We start from the raw sequence: 14,270 nt of genomic DNA, 5'->3' as shown, positions 1-14,270 counted from the left end.
TTATCAAAATTGTATTCAAATGCTGTCCTCTTTGGTACAGTATACATGTGGTTTAAATAGGACTAAAAGTGACTGCAGTGTCTGCCCACTGAGATGGAAACGAACAATACTCAGGAGTGGCAATAGATTATATTAATTACAGAGTTTTAAAACGATATGTTCTTCAGTGAAAATAAAAATTGTTAAGGGAAAAACTAATATAATGTTTTATTGTTATTTAGATTGTTAGCCTTTTTTACAATTTTAGTTCCATTGTATTATTTAAAAAATGCCTGCCCTGTACTTGCATTATATTTTTTTACATAATTTTAATTAATATATCTTTTCATATATTTTCACATTTTGTAAAAATTTTAGCCTATTAATTATTAAAAAAACATGTTTTAGCCTTTTAATGACAATGTCTTGTTTTAATATAATTATTGTAAATGAAAAGTAATTTTGTTCCCACCTTGTAAGCTTGCCAAGGCCCTCTTGTGAGCCCTGGCTCCCGTGCATGTGTTGTATGATAATGTTCAGAGTTTTAGGCTTCAGAAACACAATTTTAACTGTGCTGTGTGCTCTCATACTTAGTGACTTTTTTTCCTAGATACAAATGCGGCTGAAAGACCCCTTCTCTTTAAAAACCGCAGACATGACCAAGCGGTCTAACAAGCCAAAGAAACCTCGTGATGAAGACTCGTCTGACGAGGTTGGCGGTAAGTTAAGGTTTCAATGTCCCTCCTCATTCCAGTACATTATTCATGGGACACTTGGTACTCATTTAAAAAATCACAGAGGAGCATCTAAGGGATTTATCAGACATTAAGGATCTATCATGCATGAAGTTCATTCTGATTCAGATTGTGGTTTACCAATGCTTGCATAGAGTTGTAAACTACATTTTGGTGCCTTCCAGGGTTGACATGCCAGCATGTGAGCAGGGCTGTGGACCTCAGCTCAGTGAAGAAGGCAGTGACAGGCAGCCTGTGGTCTGTATGCTCCGATTGCCTTAAAGAGAGGCACATTCATGAGGGAGAACCGACAGGAGCACATGACATCCTTGTGTGCCTCAAGTGTGGGTTCCAGGTGAGATCTTCTCATTCTGCTGCAGTAATATATTGTGCTACAATGTAGGCATTTTTGTCAGCGTGCAGTGACAGGTTGCATGTATTTGATTGAAAAATACAGTAAAATCAATGAAATTGTAAAATAATATTACAATTTAAAATATCTGTTCTTTATTTTAATATATTTTAAAATGTAATTCATACCTATGATGACAAAGCTGAATTTTTAGTCATCATTAGTACAGTCTCAAGTAACATGATCCTTCATAAACCGTTCTTGTTACTGATCTCATGCTCAATAAACATTTCTTATTCTTATCAATGTTGAAAAACATTTAACAGTACAACAGAAACTGAGATACAGATTTTTCAGGATTGGTAACTGGAAAATAACAGCATTTATTTGAAATAGATCATTGTTTTTAACAATGTAAAAGCCTTTCACTCTCGATCAATTCAATGTGTCCTGGCTGAATAAAATTATCAATGTATTTATAGGGGTCATATGATGTTGCTAAAAAAGAACATTGTGTTGTGTATTTGGTGTAATGCAATGTATTTATTTGGTTTAAGGTAAAAAGAAAACACACACACATTATTTTCCACATACTGTACATTATTGTTTCTCCCCTATGCCCCGCCTTTCTGGAACGCATAGATTTTTACAAATCTCATTGTTCTGAAAAGCACAGTATGCTCTAATTGGCCAGCTATCCAGTGCGTTGTGATTAGTCGAATACCTCAAGTGTGTGACGGAAATGTTATGCCGCTCACCATCAATGAGGCATTTGTTGCATCCAGTGGCGACATAATTACTGATTATGATGACTTGTACTGTCTTTTTACAAGCATTGCGCTGCATAAACATAAAACCATGTCTACCTTTGTGATCAGAGAAATGACAAACAACAAGGTCAACTCTACACTGCTCAAAACTCGCGTTTGGATAGTCGGTGGCAAATTCTTTAAATATGAAATCGTACTTACAGACTGAGTTAGAACAGCCAGCATTGTAGTCTACTCTCCCAGGTTCAGGTAGCAGTCCTCCGTAAGTAGGCTGCACACATCTGAATATTTGATTTGAACTGTTCTGGAACAGTGTTGTAAATACAACTTAACCACTGATTTCTAGATGTGTCCTCCTTTGGAAGGCCCTAGAAAGTATTTTCTCTACGACATATTGGCAGCAACAACACTTTAGCGAGAATCAAAGTTTCTTTCTTTGCATGAACATTTGGGCGGTATTATACAAATCTTCCCACACAGTGACATAGACGTGGGGGCGTGTTTAAGCGAGCCATTTTAGGAGGGCGTGGACAAGTCTTGACTTTTATAAAGAATATCTCTATGGGTTTGAGACTTTAGTCTTTGCAACTTTAGGGATCTCCTTTATCCACAAACAGCTTGTAACACTCCAAAGAGTAAGGAAAACTTGAAATCACATCACATGACCCCTTTAAAAAATATATCTTACTGACCCCAAACATTTGAACATAGTTGTAAAAAGTAGAGATAAAAAATGTAGGCTGGCCTAACAGCATTGGCGGTTGGGTACTGCAAAGTTTTAAAACCAAATAATGAAGTTTTATTAGGCCTGTGTGTAAAAAGGTCATATTATTCACTGACTCCTGGTCCAAAGCATTTTATAAAAGTAATTGGAGTGTCCCTACTGTTTCCTTTGCATTTTACCCACAGTTTTTGTACGGTACATTTAAGCCGTGACAGCACATTAGGCAATATGACAGGTTTGTTTGGCCTTGATTTGACAGTGTGTTAAAAAAAAAATTCTGTTTGCAATCACTCAATTTCTATTGACCATGCTGAACAGAAAGAATTGTACTAAAACTTGTCCAAAACTTTTTTTACATCAAGAGTATTATATGGTAACCTTACTTCTGTGTCTCTCTCTTTCAGGGTTGTAACCAGGCAGAAACTCAGCATTCCACAAAACACCAGCAAGCTCATCACTCTGACTCTCACTGTATCACCATCAGCCTCAGCACATGGAAAGCCTGGTAAGAAATATCAACTGATGATACTGTATTCATGATTATTTATCCTTATGCATATTTTGAAAGATCACTATATAAGAAAAAGTTTGGGGCAAGAGCAAGGATACATTAAATTTGATCAAAAGTAACAGTAAAGACATTTACATTGTTACAGTTTTCAAATAAATGCTGTTTTTCTGGACTTTCTATTCATCAAACATCACAGTTTTAACAAAAATATAAAGCAGAACAACTGTTTTCATTATTGATAAATCAGCATATTAAAATTATTTCTAAAGACTGGAGAAATAGCTACTGAACATTCAGCTTCGCCATCATATTTAAAAATCTATTAAAATAGAAAAAAATATTTATATATAAATATTTTACGTTGTTGTATTTTGGATCAAATAAATGTGCCTTGATAAAAGCATAAGAGAGATTTTTTTTTTTTTTTAACATAAAAAATTCTTAGGAACCCCAAACTTTTGAAAGGTAGTTTATGCTCTTTTGTAAAAGACATCAAAGGCATAGTAGAAGTAAAAAATTCTCCTTTAACAGGTGTTTTGAATGTAAGGAAGAGCTCTCCACTCATTGCAATAAGAAAGCGCTGGCTCAGACTCTGGATTTCCTGCAGAAGCACTCAGCTAAGGCCACCTCAGGTAGTTATTTCACTGGAAAACAAGCAGAAGTGTGACTTTCTTTAATCATAGAAAAACACCTCTTTTTTTCACCTGTGTATTGTAGTGACAGTCATTCACGCTGTGGTGGAGATTCATCTTTGATAGAAGACTGACTCTTCTTTAAAAATGTACTTGTTTTCTAGTGCTGTATGGAGCTCAGAGAAGAGCTGATTTCTCTGAAATGGCTCTTTTAGAAGCTCCTCATTGTTTCTCTGTACATAGAAATGCTATGTCGGCACATCTGTGAGTCATTGACCTTTGTCCTGGCGGGATCACTGGTTTTTAGTTTGCCAGATACAATGAGGGACATGTTTCATCCCACAGTTTTTAGGCAGCCTGAAAGCACTGTGATCTTTCACAGGTAGAAACTTCTTCAATATCCTCTTCTGCATTCACTTAAATTAAGTTTCATTTATAGCACTTTTCACAATATAAGAGGTATTTTACACTTGAAATAGTTAACCTTGGATCATTGTAACTCCTTGGTAAATTAAATCTTAGGTTATTTTGTTTCATTTTTGACTTTTCACACCATTTGTGCTTTATTTAAAATCTTGTCTTTTTTACACAATGTTTCTAAATAGCATTAGCAACCATAATTGAATACATTCTGTTTGCAACTGATGCCATCCTTCTTGGCTTACAGCATGCTGTTTCAGTTACTGTTTGAAGTAAATGCTCATTAAATGTAATTATAATTATTGTAAGAAAGACATTTAACTGCTCAAGAAAGACAGTACAATGACCCTCTCATTGAAAACGTTGAGTTTTATAAAAAATCAATGCATTTCATAGAGGCGGGGCATAGAGGAGAAACAATAATGTACAGTATGTGGAAAATCAGTTTTTTGAACCTTTGTTACTAGCTGACTGCTTTCTTTCATAACAGCAGCTCCCCGGCTCCACCTAGAGGTCCAGCAGCAATGCTGCCTTGGATGCATGAGGAAGTTAACTCTGTTACACATTTAAAATGAGTAGTATTTTCTCAGTTACTCCTCCACTTACTTGTCTTGTCTTGTCAAGTCTCAGAAAAGTTGTTTCCAAGATCATCAGATCCATGATCAACTGCTGCTTTGTATGATTTTATTTAATTTTTTTAATTGATGAATTTGTCTTGTGGCTCAAATTTCCTTCCAAAATCAGAAGAATAAAACATAATTATAAAGGAGGAAATTCCTTTCATATTTAAGAAAATGTTGGTTTTAAACACATTGTTTACATGATAACATGCTGAAGTATAATAAAACTAATGTCACTATTCACATTACAGTTCAGACGTTTGTGGTCAGGAAGATTTTTTTTGACGGAATCAATACTTCATTATTCAACAAGGACACGTTAAATTGATCAAAAGGTTAAAGATTTCGGTTTCAAATAAAAGCTGTTCTTTTGAACTTTTTGTTCATCAAAGAATCCCGTTTTTTTTCTTCTTTTTTTCATAAAAATATTAAGCAAACACAACGTTATTAATAGGTCATGTTTCTTGAGCCCCAAATCTGCATTTTTTGATTACTCATGTGACACTGAAGACTGAAAATTCAAATTTACCATCAAATTATCCAGTTTCACATATTTTGTTTCTGTCTTCTTGTTTTTAAATTTTTCATTTTTTTTGTGTGAAATTGGAGTGAGGTATGACTTGGACATGTTCTTGCAAGTGTTAGGAGATTCATAGCTGAAATGATAAGAATCAACATAAGAGTATGATCATATGGTGTAGTTGAGAAAACCATCTTATTTACTTTCTGTTACAGAGCTGTCATGTTTTATTTGAGTTTCACCTATAAGCGTAAACGTGAGCTTGAATTCTCTGGCATGCAAACTTAGACACCTTCTCCAGTTTAGTTTGACAGTAAATGCCGAAGCACAGAGTCTGTTACACTTGTCATTTCCCTTTTCAGTGATCACCAAAGGCTAGTGTATAAAATTTCACATAGCTGTGAAATATGCTACCATCTTGTCCTTGCATGATACTTAACAGTCATTAAATCAATTTCTGTCCCTGTCCGTGTCCTGATGATCTGGTGTAGCAAAGTTTAGCTCATTTAATCCTAGCATAACTGGTCAACTGCCATTCCAGTAGCAGCTAGGCTCTTTCTGGAGAAGCTGTGCTCCAATTCCGTTAATGCTGCATGGCTGCGCTCATTAATGGCATTAGGCGCTTGAGCGATGCTCCTCGGTCGGATTCCCTGAAGAACAACTGCAGCTGTGTAGTGATCTGATCCTGAGCTCTGCTCCTCCCCCAGCCCTGCCAAATCTCCCATGATTCCTCGTCTCTCACTCTGAGCTTCAGGGAGAGGGTCTCATTTTCTTCAGGAGGAGCAGCTTGTTTCCAGCTTGCATCCTCAGCTGTTAAAGGGTTAGGTCACCCAAATTTAAAATTTTTACTGTGTTTTACTCAAACTTGAGACATTCTAGGTGTATGTGACTTTCTTCTTTCAGACGAATCCAGTCTGAGTTTTATAAAAAATTGTCCTGGCTATTCCAAGCTCTATCATTTTTAATATAACTCCGACTGGATTCGTCTGAAAGAAGAAAGTCATATAAACCTAGCATGTCTCGAGTTGAGTAAAACAAAAGCTAATTTTCATTTTTGGGTGAACTAACCCTTTAAAAGTTGGTTGATGTTGTGAGAAGGACCTTTTGCTTTTGAAAGTAGCTGTTTTCGTCACATTTACTACAAACATAAGAACACAAAACTTTTTATTTATTTTAGTGGAAAACCAGTCCACTCCAGACAGAGTCAAACAGACTCCATCATCTTCGCAGGATGACTTTGAACATATTCAAACAGCTTGGTGTTTGGTGTTAATCTCTGATCTGATCAAGCCCGAGAGTCCCCCCGAGCCAATAGACACGAAGAGAGAAAAGGGAAAAAACGTTGCACACTTGGTGACTTTCTACTGGTGAGGACTAGAAGGTAGCTGGTGGTGGTCTGTGATATTTGGCCAGAGTTGGGCCACCTCCTGCCCACATCCTTCTTACCTAGCTCTTTAAATGACCTGTTGCCATTCTTCCATGCTCATTGTTCCAGGCAAGCTGACTAAATGAGGGAGAAACGGGCGTCCATTGTGGCTGTGAAATGGACTGGCGCTGGCATAGAGGAGTCGGTGAAATTGCATTTCTGCAAAATTTGAAGGCCATGGGTTTTTTTTAGACACAGCCTGTTGTTGTGTTCGCTTTTCCTCATAGACTCGTGGCACAAAAGAGCCCTAGTGAGAATTTTCCAGAATCCATAATAGTTTTACACAACAACAGCAGGGAGAAGAAAGAAAATCTATTAACTGTGCTCTCTCACCAAAAAGGCCTTCAGCTCAAGTACCAGAGTCTTGGTAGAAAGAGACTTGACCTCAGAGAGCCAGGCTTTTGCTTGAAACACAGCTGGGAAGGCTTTGTTTGAGGAAATTAAAATGTTTTTGCTTCAATAGGCATCAGAGGCTGGCACATGCAGCAGTTGAATCTTCATTTGCTCTTATTGATTTTCAGTCTCATTTCATATTTCATGAGGTGAGGGTTCAAACTTATTTTGCTTTACATTTCTTGTTTTTATTCATGTATTCTTTTTCCAAACACAGTTGTAAATGATTTGCATGAAAATCCTGAGTAAGTGCATGATATTGAAATTAGCATAGAATTGTACCTTGTACTCTGGGTCTCTTTTGTAATCCCTTATGGTTCCTAAACCATTCTAAAACAGCTAAGCACTTAAGCGCATAGTTACATTTACATTTACTCATTTAGCCCAAAAATTAAAATTCTGTCATTAATTGCTCACCCTCATGTCGTTCCAAACCTTCATTCATCTTCGGAATACAAATTAAGAAATTTTTGATGAATTCCTAGCACCATTTTGCAGAGTATCACATTCTTTAATGATGTTTCTCTGGGTTTGGGCTCTTTCCCGAGCTCGGAACCCTCCCTCTGGGCAGCACGCCAAATATGCTACTAATTGCTTAATCTTATTATATGTTAGTGCGAACTCGTCGAGCAACACATGTACGCGGATACGTTATTTACCATCAGATCAAAGCTTAAACAATGTATCCATGTACGATGATGCTGACACAGAACAGCATGCATTGTTTACATTTGTGATATTCTCCAAAATGGTGCTATTGGGTGACACGGAGGAGACGAAATTGTTGAATAAAGTCATTATTTTTGTTTTCTTTGTGCACATAAAAGTATTCTCGTAGCTTCGTAAAATTATGATTGAACTAATGATGTCACATGGAAAATTTTAACCATGTCCTTGCTACGTTTCTGAGCCTTGATCGTGTTTGGATCCTTGCTGTCTATGGGAGAGTCGGAAAGCTCTCTGAATTCATCAAAAATATCTTAATTTGTGTTCTAAAGATGAACAGAGGTCTTACAGGTTTGGAATGAAATGAAGGTGAGTAATTAATGACAGAATTAAATTTTTTTGGTGAACAACTATCCCTTTAACAAAGTAACATTTCGAAGTAGGGATGCACATATATATATATATATATATATATATATATATATATATATATATATATATATATATATATATATATATATATATATATATATATATATATATATATATATATATATTTTTTTTTTTTTTTTTTTTTTTTTTCCATATGAAATTGTGCATGTTTGTTATCCATATTTTAACATTTAGATTCCTTTTTCTTTGATTGAATGCTTACTTAAGGTAACTTCACCTGTAGCATTTAAGCATTTTCACATTTAAAAATGTTAATTTATAAATTTATTTTCAAAATATTTGAAATTCAAAATAGTGTAGAATTTTAATTCCAGCGCATACCTACTTTCAAGTCTACTAAATGCCTCTTAAATTATATTTCTTTACTAGTTCAATTTTTTTTTACTTTTAATGTTGATTGTATTCATTGGAACCCATTAACCTTATTTGTTGTTCACTTTTATGGTTTTTAAACCTTGTTTTACATTTAGTCTGCCGATGTTGAGGGTTTTATGGCTAAGTCTTGTTGATTACTAAGGATGATTAGCCTAGGGTGGAAGAATGCTCTTCTATTTAGGTCAATCCAGGGCCAACTTGAACAGCACATTTATATGTGTGTGTATGTGTGTGTGTGTCTGTGTATGTGTGCATGAAAGAATCAAGACGTTGGATACCCTTGGCCTCAGATGGCAATGAAACACGGTTTTCATGCCCCATGGCCACAACAAATTAACAAATTAATAAGACATTTGGTGTTGCTCGGCCTTCCTCATGACTGCTTGCTGTCTTCAGCCTGAGGAGAGCTGTCCTTCACTTTATGAGGAAAAAGGGCCGATTTTCAATAGTGTACATGTTCAGTGCATTCACTTCTGGAAGTCTGTGCTTGACTCTTCTTGGCAAGTTCTTCACTGCAACGCATCAAACACTTTTTAGTTTTGTGACACTTCAATGCTTTTCCTCAAGCACCAGTGAATAGTAGTGGTACTTTTATGACCTTTGGAGTTACGTATATGAAGCAGGTTATAAATAATTACTTCTGTCAGTGTGGTCTTGCCTAGGTTATCTATGTGGTTATTTACCCACCCTCATGTCATTTCAAGCTTGCTTTCTTGCACTAATAAAAAATGTAAGATATTAAGCACAATTTCCAAGCTTCTCATATGATATAAAGAGGCTTTTTTATTTATTTATTTATTATCATTATTTAATATTCTCTATATAGATCAGTGGTTGGGGCCTCCTTACTTTTTTAAAGGTATACAATGCATGTGAACAGTGACGTGGCCCAACTGTGGTCACTGTTTGCTTCTATTGTATAAAGAAGAGCAGCTTAGACATTCTGCTCAATATTGTGTTTCACAATACATTCTTTCTGGTTTAGGGTGAAAAAAAGTGTTTCAGAGTGCTTATGAAAGATCTTCCTTTTAACACCATGAAACCACATTTACTTTGGTCAGGGTTTCTGTGGGGTCTTAAATTTAGTTTTATCAAATATAAGGCCTAAAAAAGTCTTAAATTGTACAAGATAGTCTTAATTATGATTTCAAGAGGTCATAAATTTGGGGACGGAAAGACCAGAATTGCGATATGGCTGAAAGTGATGATTAAACTTCAGAAGACTTACTTTATGATTTCATTGAATAAACACGAGCACTTCACATTCAAAGTCCAGTGCTGCTGCCTTCTGTTCTGCTGTTACCGGGGAAAGTTATATTTCTACCAAACGGTCCACCTGTTTTTTTGGTCCACAAAAGTGCAAAAGAGCCTATTCAGACTGATTTAAAGTGACAAAAAGCTCAGAGAGCAGTTCTTTATTTAAACTGACTGAAGAGGTAGTTGAATGAGGTAGTAAGCAGACCAATGCTGCACAAAGTACCTGGTGCAGGTCAGAGTTTTGCCGCATTTCCACCAAAATTACCCTGAACAATTGTACCAGGAACTTTTTCCCCAGGAACTGGGGAAAAAGTTCTTAATTTTTATGTGTAAAAACTTAATTTTATGTGTTCAGGTCTTAAAAAAGGTCTTACAAAGTCTTAAATTTGAGCTTAAAAATCCTGCAGAAACCCTGTTTTGTGTTTGTGCGTTTTGTAGAGCTGGGTGGGGAGTAGTGGGATCGCTGATAGTTTAGGCTGCCCCGGGGACATGCTCCACAGTGTCACTCCTGCCCATATTCGGTGGCTGAGCAAGGAGAGCCAGGTGGTGGTGCCGAGTGCAGGACAGTCAAGCGTGGCTGTGGTGCATGCTGACATTTGCCTTCGCTAACTGCTGCAGGGAGAGGAAAAATCTGTTTTTCCATATGCTTGTTCAGGCCCCCCCCCCCAATTCCCCTCTATGTATCTCCTTCGTTGCCATCCTGGCAGATGGCTCTCTGAACATTGTTTACCTTGATCAGTGGGCCCAGATGCGATGTAACTCCATAGGCATTCCCACATCGCACATTTATTCTCCTGGTCCATTCAAAAAATGGGACTGACAAGATGCAAATGTACCTTATTGCCATCACACTCACTCATTGTCCTATTTGCTCATTGTATGAGCTGTGCGTCCCTCTTGTCCACACTTGTTTGCACCACAGTGTTCCTGGACATATGGGCTCCCTCCCGAATGACTGTATAGACACAGACAAACTTCCAGATGTTTCCTTGTAGTGCTCCAGATGCTTTTGGCCCCACTTAGGAATAGCAGCACTCCAGTCTATTGTTTTGATGCCTGATTAACCCCTGTGAGAAAATCATGAGGGCACAGAAGCTGCCTACTTCAGATTTTAATGGATTTTTTTTTCTGAACAAGGCTTAATTCTGGGCCAGTTTGTGCAATAAGTGTGTTTGGATCTGCATAACATTCGGGTAGCTCCGGAGAGCATTGTTGCACAAAGGAAATCCAATTTACTTCCTGAATTGGAGAACATTGATTGACCTTGGGCTTTTCCTCAGATATGGCGGTATGACAATATGGGTTCAGAAGGGGAGCTAAATAAGGTGGTCCTAGGGCTGTAATGTCATTTTAACCTGAAAGATAACTCAAGACATTTTAGTTGCTTTCCCGATTTATGATATTACTTTTCCAACCAACCATATGCCTTGGTATTGTCTGAATTCTGAATTTAAGAGATTATATTGCAGCCTTGAAGTCATTAAGAGAAATCTGCAATGGGGAAAATATTTATTTGATCCCCTGCAGATTTTGTAAGTTTGCCCACTTAAAAAGAAATTAAGGATCTGTTATTTTTATGGTAAGATTATTTTAATGTATTGAGAGAGAATTTCAATCAAAAAATCCAGCACATTATGTACTGGTTAGAAATTGATTTGCATTTCAGTGAGTGGAATAAGTATTTGATTCCCAAGCAAAATTGGTGCAGAAATCCTTGTTGGCAAGCACAGAGGCAAGACATTGTTTTTTTGTAGTTTGTCACCAGGTTTGCACACATCTCTGGCGGGACTCCAACTAATCTGTGGGATGACATAAGTATTTCCCCCACTGTATGTGTCAGCTTAGGTGTGTTTATGAAGAAGCCTGGTATTGTCCAGCAGAGATTCGTCAAAGGCTGACATGCAGAAATGTCCCCCATCTCCACAAGCATTCAACAGCCTGACATGTCTATTATTGTACATATAAAGTGCCTTTTTTCATAATAGTTTGGAATAGTTGTAAAGGGACCTTCATATGAAAGTGCTTTGGTTTTGTGTAGTTTGTCTAAAAGATGACCTCCAAGGCATCATGTTCCAAGTTGTTTACAGCTCATCAATGTATGTTGTCCTCTTTGTGGATATTTCCAACAGGAGGTAGCGTATGGGAGAAATCAATGCACACTAAGGCATGTAACAACTAATTTTTTTCACTTTTTAAACAGAAATCATTCATGCAAGAATAAACCAATTGGGACACAAGAATGAGGCATATTATTCCACTTGAGGGCAAAACAAGCTGTAGATAGTACAAAACCTGCACTCATCTATATGATATGAATTACTTCAGATCATTTTGAAGCTATTTAGAGCACATTACATGAATACGGTATGCTTGTGTCTCTAGCAAATATAATTGTATCAGTAATGGCAAAACAACATTTGAACCCAAATTAGTTATTAGAACTTACTGAATGTCAGTTTACGTTCATCTAAGTTTTTTAAATCCTGTTAGTAGCAGTGCTGATACCAATTTTGGCATTTTGTTTATTAGTACATTTTTTTAATATTTAGAATTTTGATGGACCATATGGCTGCTTATTTACTTAATATTCATTAAAAGGTACATTTGGTTTCCTGCTCTTACTTATGCATAAAAGTACTAAAGAAGAGTGTAAATAACAATATTTAGTAGATGCAAGCAGCACCATGCTGACTTTCTTTTTCATTCTTAGTGCCTTGGGTGCTTGTAGCTGTTCATTAATGCTTAATTTGACAGAACACTTGTGCTCTCCTTCACAAATGGTGCCAGTGAGTATAAAAATCAGAAAGAAGGGTCCAGAGCCATTCATGGATTCAGTGTTTTGTTAAGGCTTGTCCAATGCTTTGTTGCTAAAGGCCACCACCCAGTTTGACAACTGCTCCACCGATTAAAACTTGAAAAAATATCTTGCATTCAAAAATTGCAGGTAAGCTTCTGTTGTGTATATGTAGTACACATTATTATTCATTGAGTTGAAGCTGTGTTTTATTTATTTTTACAGTTGAACGTGCAGATAGTTGGTTTATGCATATAAAAGATAATGTCTCATGAAGGCTAAGTTAATGGCTGCTTCATAATATTTGTAAATAAAAATATTCATGCAAAATATTCATCCAGCCTATTTCAGCCTATTTCAACCTATTCCATTCATTTGGAGATTTCTGGCCTTGGCACTGGTTTGTTTTCTCTCTTCAAGCTAGCAAATAAAATAAAATAAAAATTAAATGGGATTTATTATTTTCTAATAAATACGATTATATTCTGAATGTTTATTGTTTCATGGCTTTTTTGGCCTTGTATTCTGTATGTCATTGTGTACAGGATATCTACTTTTTACGCACTATTTTCTGTCAGATTTGTGTAACAAATTTGAGACTTCCTTTAAATGACTATCATCTAATTATCAAAGCTATTGTTTATTTAGAATTTAAATACACATTGTACAATATAAAATGTATATTTTTTGGGAATGTTGAAAGACAGTACACAATACAGAAAATAAAAATACTGATTAAATGCTAAAGTTGATATTCAGTTAATTTATTGCAATTTGTGACATTCATTAAAGTATGTGTGTAATGGTCTTTTTTTTTCTTCAGAAATTTCAAGTGTTTTAATCATTTGTTGAATAAATGATTTCACAAAGAAGCAGTAACTGTTAGAAATTGTTAAAATAAATGGCATTATAATTGTATCTGTATTGTTGAAAACCACAGGCGCTCTCTTCTGAGGGGCTAAGAGCTATTTACAGGACCGACTGCTCGCTTTGAATTATCATGCAGGTTGCTTTCATGTCTCCTGAGTGTTGAAGTCAGTGCACCCGTCATTTCTCTGGAGTTTTACTTTTTTGTGCAGAAAAACTGTCTCTTTCTCTCTCGGCGGGCCTTGTGTTTAGCCGCCTGGGCCAAGAATCTCCCGCAGAGTCATGGCAGTAGCGGGGAGCAGCTGGGCTTGTTCCCTGCTCCCTAACCAGTGTAGTCTTATCCAGCTGTCATCTGCAGCCTCTCCCAGCTGCTACCCAGCATGTTAACCCATTTCTTCTGCAGAAAATCAGGCGCACACTGGGACCAGGTCCAGTCTAGATCTACACATAACAGAAGAACTGTTTTGATTTCACTAAATTAAAGTTTAAATCAAGCTCTCAGCTTTTTTATTATTATTATTGTGCTGGAATGGTTTTGAAGGTAGATGCTTTACTATATAATGTCCTAACTAGAGATTTGTTCATTTATATTCTGTTCTGTCTTTTAGGAACAACTTCAAAAATTATCAGGTTCCGAGAGGAATCCGCTGAGTATGTAGACACTCAGAGAGGGAAGACTCCAGTGAATAGCACACTTATCCCAGTCAAGGGCATCAACAACCTGGGTAACACCTGCTTCTTCAATGCTGTGATGCAGGTAAAATTGTGTCCAAGAAC

The 14,270-nt window shown here is 36.5% G+C and overlaps 1 protein-coding gene across 2 annotated transcripts in view; it reads left to right on the top strand.

Annotated features, from left to right (window-relative positions):
* Positions 1–14,270, top strand: part of LOC132158637 (ubiquitin carboxyl-terminal hydrolase 45) — a 36,754-nt gene that overhangs the window by 578 nt on the left and 21,906 nt on the right. For both annotated transcript variants that reach the window (XM_059568131.1, XM_059568132.1), the window contains exons 2-6: positions 590–698; positions 899–1,068; positions 2,964–3,064; positions 3,602–3,702; positions 14,102–14,250. In XM_059568131.1, the coding sequence (XP_059424114.1) occupies positions 596–698; positions 899–1,068; positions 2,964–3,064; positions 3,602–3,702; positions 14,102–14,250 (624 nt within the window). In that variant the 5' untranslated portion in view covers positions 590–595. The remainder of the gene's footprint in view (positions 1–589; positions 699–898; positions 1,069–2,963; positions 3,065–3,601; positions 3,703–14,101; positions 14,251–14,270) is intronic.

The sequence above is a fragment of the Carassius carassius genome, chromosome 15 (assembly GCF_963082965.1).
Source record: "Carassius carassius chromosome 15, fCarCar2.1, whole genome shotgun sequence".
NCBI classification, from domain to species: domain Eukaryota; kingdom Metazoa; phylum Chordata; class Actinopteri; order Cypriniformes; family Cyprinidae; genus Carassius; species Carassius carassius.
The sequence above is the reverse complement of the archived record's forward strand: the minus strand, read 5'-3'. Positions and strand labels throughout refer to the sequence as shown.